Source organism: Protopterus annectens, chromosome 5.part0 (genome assembly GCF_019279795.1).
Source record: "Protopterus annectens isolate FY-2018-M chromosome 5.part0, PAN1.0, whole genome shotgun sequence".
NCBI lineage: Eukaryota > Metazoa > Chordata > Ceratodontiformes > Protopteridae > Protopterus > Protopterus annectens.
The window spans coordinates 1,179,617,458-1,179,635,329 of NC_056735.1; the positions used below are offsets into that span (position 1 = coordinate 1,179,617,458).

General features: G+C 38.0%; 1 protein-coding gene across 18 annotated transcripts in view; it reads right to left on the reverse strand.

Annotated features, from left to right (window-relative positions):
• The window catches only part of KIF1A (kinesin family member 1A), a 2,189,582-nt gene that overhangs the window by 671,824 nt on the left and 1,499,886 nt on the right, over window positions 1-17,872 (reverse strand). For all 18 annotated transcript variants that reach the window (XM_044071047.1, XM_044071036.1, XM_044071035.1 and 15 more), the window contains one exon: window positions 2,541-2,659. In XM_044071047.1, coding sequence (XP_043926982.1) covers window positions 2,541-2,659 — 119 coding nt within the window. The remainder of the gene's footprint in view (window positions 1-2,540; window positions 2,660-17,872) is intronic.

Consider the following 17,872-nt stretch of genomic DNA (forward strand, 5'->3'; position numbering starts at 1 on the left):
CTTACTTATTTATAATCAGCTGGTTACTGCTCACAAGATACTCCATCAACAAAATATATCACCCTCACTAACTAACATTGTCCAACTATACTCTTGTCCTAGGCAACTCCGCTCAACTGACAAATTACTGTTAACTGTTACTAGATCCAACAACCATGCCGGAGACTCCCTTTACTCTTCTTATGTGGCCAAAAATCTGGAACTCCCTGCCTGCATCCTTATCCCTGATTATTTCACTACCTACATTTAAAAAAGATATCTGCAACTACCTCAACAACAAATGGTTATGTCCCTGTTCAATTCCAGACTAATGCCAGATCCACACCATTACTATCGTAACCATTGTCCTAAACTAGAGTCCTATCTGTTACTTGCATATAAATGTACACCACATCAAAGGTTTGATAACATACACATAACAGTATTTGTCTGAAAAACATAAAACTGTTTAATGACTATTGTTAAATGTATCTGTCTGTAGACTATACCTATTAGTATCTGTTGCTTATACCTATAAGTGTCAATAACTAGATACCCTTATGGATCTAGATGAGATATGTACCCAAGTGTGTCTTTATGTACTGTAAAAATTTGTCTCTTTGGAGCTTTGCTTGGTGTCCTTATGTACTGTAAAAAATTGTTTCTTTGGAGCTTTTCTCCCCGGGCCTCCACTGAAAATGGACATGTATCCAGCTGGACTATCCCGGTTAACAAATGTAAAATAAATAAATAAATAAATAAATAATTTAGGGAAGGTTAGGTTATTAAAGAAGTCCTGTAACTCTTCTTTATTGGGAGAGTTTTCAATAGAGCCAAATAGCTGAGAATATAGGTATTCAAATACTCCAATGATGTCCTTAGTGTTCTGATATTCGTTCCCCTGATATAAGATTCCGGAGATAAAAGGGGATGTTTTGTTCAAATTCGTCACTCTGGCCAAGAATTTAGAGGGGAATTGAATTAATCCGAGTAATTTGCTAAGGCTTTAATCTCGTGATATTTTAAGTTCTCCGCTTGCAAGGAGAGTAGCTCTTTATGTAAGGAAATCATAGGTTCATAGGTTCGTACTAGGCTATCTGCCCTAGGGCATTTATAAGCCTAGCCAGAGTGTGTGTGGCTTTCGCCACCCCTTAGGATGAGAATACTACGCCCTTTTAGGGTTTAGTTTACTGTGCCTCTGTTTAGTAGTGACACAGAGATGACCCCCGGGGTAAACCTACGATCTCCCATCCACTCGTCAAGATTTTTCTTGAATAGAGTCAGTGAGGGGCTCTGCCTAACATGGACTGGGATTCTGTTCCAGAGTGTAGGGAGCCTCTGGGTTATGAATCTGTCCCTCCAGCACGTCCTATTTATTTCTGTGTTGAGGTTTAATCATTTCTCTCTCCAATTCCGGGGAATGTTTTTGTTGGCTTTCTGCCTCGATCTCGAGGAGTTTAGAGGTTATGTCAGCTTCCTTTTTGTTAAAAAGTTTCTTATAGTGTGAGGAGATTTATCCAAGTTTTGCCGACATGAACATGACTGCATATCATTAGAGAAAAGAGAACGACTCTCCAGTGAAAAAATAAAAGCATTTATCTTACCTGCACGTCTTATTATCTGCACTACCAGTATACCTTATAGTTTTGTCTGTAAGGTTCTTATCCTCAGTTTAATACATTTCAAGTTTATTTAGGTCCTAATAACAAAGTATTATTTAATGAAACAGCTACAGTAAAACATGACAGAAATGCACAGTGGACATCTGTCATATAATAACTCTAAGAACAGTAATAATCATAGTAGGTCTTAAACTAGTGTAAAAAGGTACACCTTGAAGCACCTTTACAGGCCAGCAAATGTGGGGACTATCTCATCTATTTGGGGAGAAAGTTCCAGATGTGTGGTGTCTGATAAGAAAAAGAACAAATAACAAATATGTGCAGCCGCACCCTGGAGGCATCTCCAACAACCTCAAGAATGAGATCTGCAAGGCTTTCCTTTGGCTGTAGGAAAGCAACAGCTCTTTCAAAAAGGGGGAGCCAGAATGTGCAGGGTTACTATACTAATAGTGGAACTCTTCCTGTTCCTCCCCAAATTCTGTCTACATCCTCTGTCATGCTTCCTTCAAAAATAACATATCATTTGATCTTCCAACATTAATTACACAAATAAAATCCTACCCATTGGGCAAGTGTGCTTGAAGATGCAGAGCTTAACATATACAGCTTCAGATGTTTCTACTTATTTTCATCTTATGTACATGATGTCTGAAACTAATGATATTCCTTTCAAAGCAGTGACACTTTTAATTGTATAGCTACATAACTGTGTCTGACTATATTATTTATTTTAATTTTTTTCTATATAACTTCATGTTGCAATTAAACTGATTTTTTAGGATCAGCTTACAATTCTAGTTAAATTATTAAAAAATACATTTTGATCATACGGTTTTAATGTAAACATCTAAGCACATTAAATAAACTGCAGATCATATTTAGTTTCTCCACATTGTAATTATGACTTTAATTAATATGAGCATTATAAGTAGTACTTACCAGAAATAGCTTGGATAGCCACACGCAAGAAGCCTTTAACCTCCCCCTTCTCGCTTACAATAGCGACTCGGTGTACCAGAGGAACAGGGTACAGCAGATTGCTAAGGTAAACAAAGGCCCTAAGGAGAAAAAAACAATGAAAAACACATCCTAAGCAGTTCTACTACAGCAGACTCCCATATATGGGAAAGCAGGTTCACAGCACACTTCACAAGACATAGCTGCAAAGCCAAATAAAAAATAAATGAAAGTTCTAAATATAAATATCAATTATTTTTTGACTATCTAGCCACAGTCAGCCATTATGGACTTGCATTGCAGAAGGCATTGGTTACAAGCGGTGTTCAGCCATTTTTTTTTGGACCCACAGTGAAGCAAGCACAAATAAGGCCAATATAAAGAAAAAAGGTATTTGGGAGTCTGGGGAAAGGAGGAGGAAAGGGGTGGAAAAGCCATCATGTTTGGTCAGGTTTCAGTCTGCTTCAAGAGGGGCAGGGGAATCACTGAATCCATACTAGGAACTTTAACAGGCAATGCTGGTCAGCATAATAAAACCAAAGGAATTCTGTTTAAGTAATTCCACTGCAACTTTCTGACCTGTAGTCTCAATATGCAGGTATGAAGTTAAGAACGTCTGTATCTGTGATTAAAGTGCTGGTGATTTTATTAACAACTGCAAAATGATAAGAAAACTGCTTCTAGTAAAGAATGAACTCTCCAATGGCAACACTTTAGCAGGTACAAGCTTAACTCGTGTAAATATTCCTGTAATTAATTGCATTCTTCAGTGGGAAACAGAAACTTCATCTCAAATATTTAGACAAAGATATATAACAATGAGACATTGTAGAGCTTCATGTATAATACATCACATATCTGAGGCAAGACTTAAAGCTGCTTAACAAATCTCATTCAACTGCATGTAGCGCTATAACAACTTATTGATCGATGGCGGCATATTATATATACTATAATAACAACTACAAGGCCACATATGATGTAGCCATTTGGTCTTACTGCACTATCACTTAGAGTTTCAACCCCCTGCTACTACCCGAGTCCAGGATAAAACACACACACACACACACACACACACACACACACACACACACACACACACACACACACACGCAAACCATAATCATTTTTTTATGCACCGAGTACCTCCAGTTTGCTGACAAATATATTAAAAAAGTACATCTTTTTATTGGCAATCCATCAGCAGTACTGCTTTAGGGACTTGTTTAGAGTCACAAAGTATGCAACTTGAGAGAGAGGGAATTAAACTCTGGTGTTCTAACATAATCTTCATCAGTGGCACACATCCTTAATCCTCTCATTTAAGCCAGCATCCTTTATATTGTTAACATTCTATAGTAGCTTTTGCTACACATTTGAAACATTACATTTTGCCTTCCATATCTCCTTTCCAGCTATTACCCTTTTGTATGGGTTACATTATTTAGTACTGCTATGATAGTATTGCTGTAGTATAAGGTGCATTTAGTGTTTGTTTTTTACCAAAATGGAGTAGCCACCTCTGTTCTGCTCCCTTAGTTTTCATTTCACACTGGTCTCTCTCCCAAATACTGTCTCTGACTCTCTTGTCTTTTAATTTCCATAATTATTTATGCTACCTTTTCTTTTTAGGATTTTTCCTCTCAACTGTATAGTTTTAGGCCTAAGATTTATCTCAGCAGTAGACAGATTAATATTTTCTGCTATTTTAAAATTAGACTTGTTTACGGATACAGATTCTTAAATAATTCATCTGAGTCCTTGCAATGATCCACTGTTGCTAGCTACTGGGATATGAGGTATTTTTTCAGCTATATTATTATGCATATTATGGTAACACTCCCTCTTCTGGCTATCTGCTGCAAGGTTTGACTACTAAGCCATAATTTTTAAAGCTCACATGTTCGGAGGTACATTGTTCATCTCCACTGTTCCATTTTAGTACTGTTTTTCCATTTGACAACATTAATTGTGCTATTACACAGTAAAAATGACAACATTACATACTTGTAAGATTACTTTGCCCAAGTCACAAATGCTCTAACTCTGCTTCAGTCTCAAGCATAATATCAGTAGCAGGGATGCCTGGAAACCTTGTATAACCACTGCTACATGAAAAAACATCAGCAGCTTAAGAGGTTACAGTATAGTAGTCTTCCAACCCTTAAAGCAAAAATGTAAAAGATAAAACAAAGACTAAAGCTGTTTAAACTGATATAAAGGATGAAAAAAAACAACCTCAGCATTTAAATACTAACTGACTTCAGGGCATCAATCCAACCCATGTCCATTCAGTAACTTAGAAACGCAGTTCCAGCTGTCTGATCACATAACATAAGCTTTCATGAAAAATGTAAAGCTGACGAAACAGAAAATAAAATAAGAAAGACAAAATATACAAACATGATATTAGACATTATATGCAATAACATTTAGTACAATGGTTGCCCAGGGACTTGAAATTTTTGAAGTTGTAGTTATTCTTACATATCACACAGTAACTCTAATTTTAGATTCAGTTTCCTGCTGAAGCACTGTTTGAAACATCAGTTTTAACTTTTATTTTTCCTAGTTACATTGTTTACTTATACTTTTCCTACTCTTATTAGCATTTCTATAGGTTTACAGATTTTACTTTGACTCATTACATACAGAATTAATAGCTGTGCTGCCTTTAAATAAACCTGCATTTGCCAAGCCATCATTAGCAGAAGTAAATATTTCAGCATACTGTCTCATAAATGTGCAACGGCATACCGTTCTATAACAATACATTCATGGCCTAAAGACAGACTACATTAGATAAAGACACATTTCAGCTTTATACCTTCCTTGGCATATTGCAAGTGGAAAATATGACTTGCATTCTTAAACATTCAAATTAGCTATAAATCTCTGGTATTATAATTTCAAAACTGAAAACAAGCAAGGAAAAATTCAGTAGCAAAGATATGTAAGACCCAGCCAGAAAGACCCTAATCAAAAAGATGTATTTACTGACATTTATAAACCTTCCTTTATCAAAACAATATCAAACATATGCAAAATTCTTTGTAAAGTTACCCAAGGAAATGAACTGCAGCTCAACATGTTGTGTTAGGTGTCTGAATCAAAACCAGTAATTATATAATTTATGCCGCTTTTACTTGTCTGCCCATACATCCCACTCTTAACATGATCATAGGAAGTTTATAGTTTCATAGTTTCATAGTATAGTACTAGGCTATCTGCCCTGGGGCATTTGTAAGCCTAGCCATAGTGATGTGGCTTTTGCCACCCCATGAAATGGTACAAAAAATGTACAGAATAAATTTAGAATACTGTGCCTCTGTCTAGTAGTGACACAATGAAGGTCCCCTTATATAATAGAATTAGTTTACTGTGCCCCTGTCTAGCAGTGACACAGATGTGACCCCTGGGGTAAACTTACGATCTCCCATCCACTCATCAAGATTTCTCTTGAAGAGAGTCAGTGAGGGGCTCTGTCTAATACGAACTGGGATCTTGTTCCAAAGCATGGGAAGCCTCTGGGTTATGAATCTATCCCTCCAGCATGTCCTATTCATACTTGTGCCGAGGTTTAAGTCTTTAGCTCTCGTGGTCCTGATGGATTTGGATTTGTTGAGGTGGAGCATGTCCATCAGATCCTGATTTGACATGGCCTTGTATGTCAGGCAGAGATCACCTCTGAGCAGGCGGTATGCTACTGAATAGAGCTGAAGTTTCTTTAGTCTGGCAGAATAAGACATATGTTGGAGACCCTTGATCCTCTTGGTGAGGTACTTTTGTGGTCTCTCCAGCTGTTGCAAATGTCGGGTGAGGTACATACCAAATGGGGCATTGTACTCAATCATGGGTCTGATGAGGGAGGAATATAGGGGTACAATGACATCCTTGGATCTGGATGTGAATCCCTTCATGATGAGGTGTGCAAGGTAGAATGTTTTTCTAACCACTTTGGCAACATGGATGTCAAATGAGAGGTCGCTATTGACTTGGGTCCCTAGGTCTCTGATTACTTTTTCCGTACTCAGTGGGTTGCTGTCTATGTGATAATTTGTGGGTACTTTGTTTTTCCCAAAGGGGATGACTATACATTTTTTGGCATTTAGTTTAAGGCCGTGACTCCGGTACCAGTTGTCCGTTTCTGTGAGGCCTTTTTGTAGGATGTGTGTGTCTGCTGGTGTATCGACTATGGCCCCTAGTTTGCAGTCATCTGCAAACTTTGTCAGCCACAGCCCTCCCATGTTTGCTTTAACATCTGAGAAGTAAATGCCGAACAAGAGGGGTCCCAGGACAGATCCCTGTGGGACACCACTTGTGACTGGCTTTGAGTCCGACATTGCTCCAGCGATTTTAACTTTATGGGTTCTGTCCTTTAGCCAGTTTGCAACCCATCTAGTGACATAAAGGTTTACTTTTAAGCTGTTGAGCTTATCTATGATGCCTGAGTGGGGTATTGTGTCGAAGGCCTTAGCCAAGTCCAGGTATGCTGTATGGACTGCTTTGCCCTCATCAATGGCTCTAGTGACTGTTTCGAAAAAGTCAACCAGGTTTAAAAGGCAGGATATGCCCTTTACAAGGCCGAACTGGGTGGGGTCAAGTGTCTGTAGGTCCCCTATGTCTCTGTTTATGAGTTCCATAATGATTCTTTCCATAGCTTTGCAGACCAGGCTGGTTAAGCTTATGGGGCGGTAATTTCCAGGGTCTGTAGAGGCACCCCCCCTTGTGGAGTGGGACCACTGTTGCTGTACGCCAGTGTTCAGGTACATATCCCAAAGTAAGGCTAAGGTTAAATAGCATTTTTATGTGTGGGTTTAGCTTCTCTTGGAGTTCACGTAACACGCAACCCGGGATACCGTCAGGTCCCATTGACGCTGTGTTTTTTGCTTTGTTTAGGGCAGTTCTCACTTGGACATCTGAGATGACAGGGAGATTACATTCAGCTGGGATAAGTATTTCTTCTTTTGGGAGTGAAGGAGGGGAGAAATTTGCACTGAACCTGTCAGCCAGAATGTTGGCAATATCTGTGGGTTCAGTGTATTTTTTGTTGTTTTGAACCAACTCTGAGCATATCTGAGGGTTTCCGCCCAGGTTTCTAACATAGCTGAAGAAGGCTTTGTGGTTATCTTTAGTGTCCTTAGCGATTTTTCTCTCAAAGTTGGCCTTGGATGTTTTTATGAGAGAATGTAGTTTTCTGCTAATGTTGATCAGAGATGTCTTCCCTTCATGGGATTTTTCTCTGACGTGCATTAGCTTCCTTCTTTTGTTATACAATTTGTTTATGGCTGGGGTCCACCAGACAGGACGCTTACCTTTGATGGAGAGGGACTTGGATTTGTTTGGGATTGCATGATCCATGCATTCTTGGAGATGTCCATGGAAAGCATTTGTGAAGGATTCGGCATTGTGGGATGTGGTATCCACTGGCCCAGTGGGCTTAAAGGATACCATCTCAGTCTTAAGAAGAGTGAAGTCTGCTTTTGAGAAGTTTTTCACTGTGGTCTTTTGTGCTGGGGGTGGAGGTGGGATATGTATATCCAGGGTGATTAGTTTGTGGTCAGATCTCACTAGTGAGGGGTATACTTCCGGTGTGGAGCATTTTGTCCCCATGTTTGTGATGATCAGGTCTAGTATATTATCTCCCCTAGTGGGAGAGGTGACCAGTTGTTCCAGTGCATTTGAATTTATGAATTCCAGGAACCTTTGGGCTAGGGTATTAGGGCTAGAATAATGTACCCAATCTATGTTTGGGTAGTTGAAGTCTCCCAGTATGATGGTATTTTGTGATACATTCATATCCTCCAATGTCTTCAGGAAGGCTGAGTGGGGTTCTTGAGATTGGGAGGGTGGTCTGTAACATGCTACCAGTTGTATAGCAGTTTTGCCTATGGTTAGTTGCACCTGTATGGTCTCTGATGCTTCATGTGTTGCTACTAACCTGGAGGTGTGGGTGTCCTTGATGAATATGGACACTCCCCCTCCCTTTGTGGTACAGCCCAGGTTTGGGGGCCGAAAAGCATGATACGAGGTATAGCCTGGTAGTGCTGGGGTGCTCTCAGGAGCCTTGAACCAGGTTTCAGTTACTGCACAGACGTCGATGTTCTCCATGCTGAGGAGTGCATCAAGTGCCTGCATCTTGAGATTTAGACTTCTGGCGTTGAGCAGCATTACCCTTAGTTTTTTTCCATTTTTGTTTTCTAAGGAGGTGGGTTTGTCTTTTGAGCCTTGCCTAAAAAAGGCACTATGGGGGTGGCAAGAGCCTTAGCCAATATCCGGAAGCCCACTGGTGACAGGTGTAAGCCATCCCTTGTGAAGCAGCGTGGCTTGTCCAACATGTCATCCCAGGCAGACAGACATTGGATCCCCTTAGAATGACACCAGTACTTGAGCCAATTGTTAAAGCTGATCATCTTGTCTTTGTATTGTGGTATCATTCTTGGTGAGGGCAAGATGCTGCTCAGGGTCAGGGTCATACCAGCCTGGGCTACATAATCGGAGAGCTCCTCTATGTCTCTTTTCATGTAGTCCAGGGAGGTACGTCTCAGGTCATTCACACCAGCATGGACAATGACGGAGTCATATTTGTACTTGCTTTGGAGTGACTTGAGTGCGTGTGTTATGTGGCGGATCCTAGCTCCCGATAGTCAGCTCACAGTCACCTTCTCCTTGTTCAGCCTGGTCAGCGGGACATCAGTGTGTCTGACTATAGAGTCACCTATTACTTGTGTATCAGGCAAGGTGTTTGGCCTTAAGGACTGTGATTGGTTGACACACTGATTTATTGAAGTATGTGTTGCATGTGTTTTGTTTTGAGGTGGTGGATTTTTGGATGTCTGCTTTGGGAGCCTCTGTTGTTTTGGTAATTTTTTTATTAGAGCCTCCGAGTATGTCTTTGTGTTTTTATGTGTTTGGTTTGCAGTTGTGGTAGGTCTATGTGGGACTGGGATTGTTGTGTGTGTGGTTGCCATCTCCTCCTGTCTGGTCATGCCAGCCCGGAGTTGAGAGAGTTCAGCCTCCAGTTTGGCTATATAGTTGCATCTCTCACATGTATTTGTGTTTGTTGGGAGGAGGAGAGGGTTGTCTGTGTACATGAGACAATTGTAGCATTGTCTCAAGATACCCAGATTGACCAGCTGAATTGGAGACGACGCCAGTAATCTACCACTCGACATGCTAGAACAGTATAAGGGAGTGCTGTACCTTTAAGGGAAGTGGATATTCACAGGGGTGGTAAGTAGATGTAGTGCTTTACTTAGTATGAGAGTGCTTACTTAGTAGAGAAGTATTGAGAACAAGTGCTAGGCTTATAATATAGTGAGTAGTCTGGTTATACTAAGAGTAGAGCTTCCTTAAGGGAAAATTTGAAGAGCAGACTTGGCGGAGCCAGAAAAAGTTTAACCTTGTTTAAAAGGCGCTGCCAACCGCGCAAAGCCGTGCAAACGCGGATTTTAAACAGTGAACTACAAAAGAGCTAGAAATGGTCCAAAACAACCAATTACTACAGCTTCTTGTGCTGAGGTCACTTCCTACAGGGACAGATAGGCTGCTCAAGGCTCCCCACTCCCACTGGTGAGCAAAGAAACTTCCTTCTATCCAAGTAAGGTAATGGACAAAACAGGAACTACACCACAGCCCAGAATACAGCAATGCCTGTAAACTGGTCTAAACTAGTCGAGGAGAGGCGGGAAAACAAGGATTATTTTTTTGTTTTTGTTTTTTTGGTAGAAACACACAGAAAATGCAGGAACAGTGATAAATTAGATACACAGGCTAGCAAACTTTAGTGGGCAGCCTCCACAGTTAAATTAAACAAACAAACAAACAAACTTTCGATCAAATTCGACTAAAATGTAACTTTAAGTGCAGATTTTAAAATAATGCAGCAAACAGTTAAAAAACAGTTCAAGCTAGTTCAGGGTAAGCTACAGAAGCTATTCCAAGTGAAAAAAAAGCAAAGATACTTAAATCCAGAAAGTAGTTGCTTTTCTGAGTTCCCTGCTGCTAGGACCACTCTGCAGAACCACAAGGAGCTTGTCTGAGCAGTATAGCCAGAAAAAAATGCCCAGAGGCGGATTTTAAACAGTGAACTACAAAAGAGCTAGAAATGGTCCAAAACAACCAATTACTACAGCTTCTTGTGCTGAGGTCACTTCCTACAGGGACAGATAGGCTGCTCAAGGCTCCCCATTCCCACTGGTGAGCAAAGAAACTTCCTTCTATCCAAGTAAGGTAATGGACAACACAGGAACTACACCACAGCCCAGAATACAGCAATGCCTGTAAACTGGTCTAAACTAGTCAAGAAGAGGCGGGAAAACAAGGATTATTTTTTGTTTTTTTGTTACTAGGCTATTGGCCCTGAAGCCCTTACAAGCCTAGCCAAGACTATGTTCGAACAAGTAAACAACATACCTTGCATGACAGGAAGAGCTCCCAATTCCCATTTCAAACATTATCAAAGTTTACTCACTCAAAATGTTCTAAATGTTATCATTCACCTTTCAATTAACAGTGTTTCCAAGTCAATATACATGTTGTCACTTTGTTATAAATTGCAACCTGTTTCTCTAAAGCAGAGACTTCAAAAAAATCCACATTTACATACCACCAGAATCTTACTGCTTAGGACATTTTATATATTTTATTTTACCCTACACTGATTGGGTTGGGCCCAGTAGGCCAATCCCACTTTTAATTTCAGATTTAAGGTAGCATTTATACTGACTAGGGGAAATTTGGCCAGGGCACTGGGGAACTTCTACTCTGTTAGGAACATACATATCTTGTTCCTAGTGGAGTGGAGGCTGGGAGGATGGTGTGCAATGTGGAAAAGATGGTGGATAGCATGGAGGTAAATGGCAGTACTGTAGAGAATACCAGTAAGATTTTGGAGGATTCAGAGATCATTTTCAGCAAAACTTGTTGCTGAAGCTGAAAATGAGGCATTGATAAGTGAGTCTTGTGTTATTACCCCCCCCCCCACAGTAAGGAGAGTTGCAGGATGATGTAATGAAAGAAGTATTGATGCAAACTGAGCCTGAAAATGAAGGAGATGGTTCATGGGGAGACATTATGGATAAAACACAAAAAAGCAGATTCTATTCTGAAAGATGATGGTGAAACAGAGAGGATATGCTATGCAGAAAATGTGAAAGAAGGTGCCGCTGAGTTGTTAACAGAAAAAAAAAGAAGGCAGAGGAGAATGTGAAGCAGAAATAGGTAATGAGGATTCAAAATAAAAAAGAAAAAGGTATGAATAAGTATGAAGTTTGAGATTACTTAATAGTTCCTTTGGGTGTTAAAGCCCAAGAGGTAAGAGCTTTTACTCTTATAAACAAAGATACATTTAGGTTCATAGGTTCATAAGTTCATACTAGGCTATCTGCCCTAGGGCATTTATAAGCCTAGCCAGAGTGTGTTTGGCTTTCGCCACCCATTTTAAATTTATTTTGCTATGCACTTTTTCGAGGTTAGTATACTGTGCCTCTGTCTAACAGTGACACAGAAGTGATACCCGGGGTAAACCTACGATCTCCCATCCACTCATCAAGATTCCTCTTGAAGAGAGTCAATGAGGGACTCTGCCTAACCTGGACTGGGATTTTATTCCAGAGTGAAGGGAGCCTCTGGGTTATGAATCTGTCCCTCCAGCATGTCCTATTTATTTCAGTGCTGAGGTTCAAGTCTCTCACGCGCATAGCTCGATGGGATTTGGATTTTCTGAGGTGCAGCATGTCCATTAATTCCGGGTTGGACATGGCTTTATACGTCAGGCACAGATCGCCACTGAACAGGCAGTATGCCACTGAGTAGAGCTGGAGTTTCTTTAACTGGGCAGCATATGGCATCTGTTTGAGCCCTTTGATCCTCTTGGTGAGGTACTTTTGGGGTCTTTCCAGTTGCTGCAGGTGTCTGGTAAGGTACATCCCAAAAGGGGCATTGTACTCAATTATGGGCCTGATGAGGGATGAGTAAAGAGGCACGATGACCTCCCCTGATCTAGATGTGAATCCCTTCATGATTAGGTGGGCTATATAAAATGTTTTTCTAACCACTTTGGCCATGTGGTTGTCAAATGAGAGATTGCTATCAACTTGGGTCCCCAGGTCCCTAATTACTTCTTCTGTACTTAATGGATTACCACCTATGTGGTAATTTGTGGGCACTTTGTTTGCCAAAGGGGATGACTATACACTTTTGGCATTTAGCTTGAGGCCATGGCTCTGGCACCAGTTGTCTGTTTCTATGAGGCCCTTTTGGAGGATGCTTGTGTTGGCTGGAGAGTCGATTATGGTGCCCAGTTTGCAGTCATCTGCGAACTTGGTCAGCCACAGTCCTTCCGTGTTGGCCTGTACCTCCGAGAAATATATACCGAACAAGAGAGGTCCCAGGGCTGAGCCTTGTGGGACACCACTTGTAACTGGTTTGGAGTCTGACATGGCTCCAGCAATTCTAACCATGTGGGTTCTGTCCTTGAGCCAGTTTGCAATCCATTTTGTGACATTATATTTGGGACAGTTTATGCCATGGAAAATTTCCTTGGGGAATATGAAAAAAAAACAACTGTAATCCCTAGAATTTATATGTAATAAAACCAGTTAACTGGGAAACAAAAAAGAAGACTCATGTACAATTTCAACTTTAATGAACATTTGAAATGTTTATGCAAATAAGTACTGGACATTGCAAAGGTTTATGATAAAAGGGGTATATGGACTCATGGATGGGAATGTAATATTGTGTCATGATACATGCAAGATTGTAGGTATAAAGCCAGGCTTTACGTATAGGAATAGTAAAAATCTAAAGAGAATTTTATGCATTGATCGCAGCATCCCATTAAAACAGTCAGGTATTTTGAAAGAAAGGAAGCTCCTTGGAACTTTTCCTTGCGGCTCTTGTAATTTATGCCCTTTTATTAGTAAAAACACAGTTTTTCAACACCCTAATATGGAGTTTAATTTTATACCTAGGTTTTTTGCTTCGTGCAATAGTTCAAATTTGATTTATTTGGCAACTTGCGAACAATGTCAAGCCTTTTATGTAGGCTTGACATCTCGAAGACTTAGAGACAGGATTTATAATCATATTTATGATATAAAAAAGAACAATCATTTGAACGCACTAGCAAAGCATATTTCTATACATAAGGGACATACATTTATATTCAGGGTGCTACAATTAGTTAAGGCTACTGAAAGAGGAGGGAATCCTGTAAATAGACTGGAAACTGTAGAGCTCCAATGGATCCTTAGAATGCAAGCCCACCAGCATCCAGGTTTGAATCAATACATGAGTATTAAACCAATACTTGATTCACGCCCCATAAAATAGAGTTTTGTCTATGGCGTTTATATTTATTTTAGTTGATCTATATAGTGTAAATGAGATTAATATTGTGTGTACATATATTTATATATTTATATATCTTTATATATTTATAATAAGTTAATTTTTATTTAACACTGAATATAAATTGATGTATTTATTTAATATGTGAATATTTATTGCAATGATTATTTAAGAATTGATACATAGGCATTCTGCACATAATTATGTTGTTCATATAGAGTATATATGTTCCTTTTTTGAAGACTATAAGCTAGATGTTCATATAGGGGTATGTCGTTTGTTGAATGAAGTCCTTTAACAGAAATGAGAGCTATTTCTGAGTGATTGAATTAATTATGTTGTTTTAATTGTTTTATTGTTAAATTGTTTAATTAGTTATTTCATGATTGATTTTAGCAAATACTATTTAAGGTGAGAGCTTTTTGATATGTTTAGAGAGCTGAAGAAGCGTACTCAGCTTGTACGTGAAAGCGCTTATCCACATTTTTTCCATTGGATTAAAGTCTCATTGAATTATCGTGGTGGTCCTATCTTGTATTTTTTCTGCATTGTGTCAAAGATAGAAAAGGACAAAATTATACATATTCCAAGTATGACATATATTGAAGGGAATAAGGGTGTAGTAAAATACAGGAGACAACCCAAAGCATGTTTTGTTGTTATGGAAAAGAAAGACATATGATAAACAACTTTAACAAAAAGAAAATGATACTTGTGCAGAACTGTGTTATGATGTAAGAAAATGTGAATTAAAATGTTATAAATGTAGCAAAATTGGGCATTGATGGATTGAAAGATTGCAAATAATAATGAAAGTGAAGGAAAAAGAGAAGAAAAAGCAAAGAGAAGAAACATTAGAAGTGGTGGAAACAAAAAATAAATTGGATAAAGAAGACAAAATGGTGATATTAAAGAAGTGATGGAGGAAGGTTCTGAAATACATGATGAGGAAGATATAATTTAGGAAGTAGTAAAAGGGGAAAAAGGATTCTATTGGTAAAGGGGTAAAAGACAGGAAAAGAATATTTTAAGGGATAAGCATGAAAGAAAAAAAGTTAATGGATGAGAAATAAAATAAAATTATAATTTCTAGAAAGTTTAGGGAAAAGGGAATGTAAAAACTTTTGAGTGCTTTTTGTGAATATGAATAGTATTGAAAACATAGTGGGAAGGATAGGAGTTGTTGAATAGTGTAACAAATGTGATGCAAGTGTAATTGTACTAGAAGATACAAGATTCTTAACAAGTCAGGAAAGATTACAACCAGAAAAATTATTGGGGGAGGTCATTTGGAATTTGGGAAAAGGTGGGTGTTCTGGAATAGGAAAACATTAAATATAATTTTAGTAAGAATGGAAATAACTATTGTTGATTTAAAATGGAAAGAACAAAGATATAGAATAATAACATTGTATACTTATGTTACTTATAAAGAAAGAGAATGTCTACTTCAACAGATTCTAGATTACGTAGTGATAAATACAAATATTATAGTTACAGAAGATTTTAACTTTGATTTAAAAGTAAAATGTAAAAAGAAAGGAACTGATGTAAGAAAAATGTTAGAAGTTATGAGATGTGGTAAATTAATATTCTGGGATAAAAGTTCATGGACTTACATAAAAGGTGTATCTACAGAACCAAAACAGGTTAATTCATGATGTCAGAAAGATATCTATAGAGAAAGGAGAAACATTTGAAACAGTTTTTGGATCATCTAGTAATATGGGTAGAGATAAAGGAGAATAAGGAATATATAAAAACAGACAAAAAGAATAAAAAGGTTAAATTAGAAAACATGGGCTGAAGAAGGAAAGGGGTTAATAATGCCGTTATGGAGGGATCACATTATGATGAGACCATTTTACAAAAATTGGTCTGAATGGTGGATGTTTTTTAAGATTAACTATAAAAAAATGTTACTTACAGTGGCAGTATGGTTTAAGAAAGGTGGACAAAGAAAAGTTTAATAGAGTACATAAAGATGCATCAAAATATTTAGAAAATAATAGAGTATTTTGATAAAGAAAAATAATTATTTAGAAGAAATCAAGAGAAAAATAGAGTTATTCAAACAGATATTTTTTCAAGGGGAAAGAGAAGAAGTATTGGCATATTAAAGTAGACTAGTAAAGGAATATAGTAGCCTTAATGACAGAAATGAAACATGCAAAAGTAGAAACAGAAAGAACCAAGGAGCAAATTATGAATATTGTAGTAGAGTATGTACAAGAGGTGTTTAAAGAAAAAAAAGAAGAAATGGAAAATAATATGAGAAGTAAATAAAGTGTTCATTACAAGTAAATAAAGAATTTGAAAATTAGATTTCTCTATATGAGTTAGATAAAGTATTAGGACAAGGGAATAAAGAATCAGCTGCAGGACCAGATGAAATAAGATATGAAATATATAAACATTTAACAAAATGGCAAAATAATATTTCTTATACATTTTGAATAAATGGATAATTGAAGGTTTCATGTGTAAAGAATTATGTAGTGGAATACTTAAATTTATTTGGAAGAAAGAAGACAAAAATATAAAAGAAAAACTGAAGACCAAAAGTGCTGAACAATAATGATTAAGAGTTTAATGAAAATAATCCAGAAGAGGTTTGAAATGAAGATGAAATAGGGATAACTTTAAACAAAAAGAAAAGATAAGGATTAGGAGGTGTAGTTAAGATAGGGGGAATGGATCCCCATCTAAATCACAAAATGTTACATTCCCAAAGATGAAAATACCAAGACCATCATGCCAAAACATTATAAGACTGCAAATCCATAAAACCAAATGTCAAAATGTTGAATCAGCTATTGTAGTAGTGCTGCTTAGCTTTTAATAGGGTAGCGTTCTCTTATGATGTTTCACATTGTACAGAATTTAAAAAAAAGATGGTTGCCATTATGTGAGAAGCTCTGGGAAATATTGCAGAGGTGTATGTAACAGGAAGCCTCAGAAAGGTAAGTTTTGCTTACAGTAATGTATGTATATTATTTAGAAAAGGGAATGTAACTAAACAGTTCTGATGCTGTTAGTTGAAGTCAGCCAAGTAGCAGAACGGTATATTTACTGTTGTTGGCACTGTAGTGCAATCTTGGAGTCGATATATATATTAGCAAGGGGTGTGGGGGTGGAGCCCACCACATGGGGGGGGGTGTAGGGGGGCTTTTCCCCCTGTTTAAACATAGAGAAGTTGATTGTGATTTTTCTGTATTAGTTGCTGTGTGTATTGTGGTGGAGAGTAGTACGTATAGGTGTGCTTTTGATGTTTCATTCAGATGGTGGCTATGGAAAAGGAGTGGGAGTCCAAAAGAGATAAAAACTCGACATAACAAAGTATGAATGTATAATAAGTAAAAGAAGGAAATGGAAAACTGTATATTTGTAAATATTTTGTAAATGTTTACTTTGTATAAATAAAGGCCCCCTACTCCTTTTGGTAACCATTGTGGGCTCTTCTGCATCCACCTGAGCCACCATCAACTCAGGCAGATGGGGCGTTGGTTTAACATCTCATCCAAAGACTGTCTGAAGCATGCTATATAAATAGCTGGGTCTACTTTAGAACATCGAAATGCCAAAACACTAATTTTTATAACACCAAGATGAAAAGACTGACTCTTTACAATGCTAAAAACTCACTTAGCCGATTGTCACTTTACCAAACTTGTAAAATACCGACTGCATTAGTAATCTGTTCAGGTAATTATCTTAGTACTAATACTGTATAAATAGTGTGTTGTACCTTTACATTTTTTGTACTTGGTACCGAGAAGAGAGCTAAAAGCAAGGCAGACATTTGGAAGGAAGCTCCTGAAGTTGTAGGAAATATTTATACAACTGTAACTTCTCAAAACTTAAAGAAATGTTAGTAGTAGATGGATATGTTTACTATTTAGAGAGATGCAGAAACACCTGTAAGTACTGAGATTGCAAATACAGATCAATACAGAAAT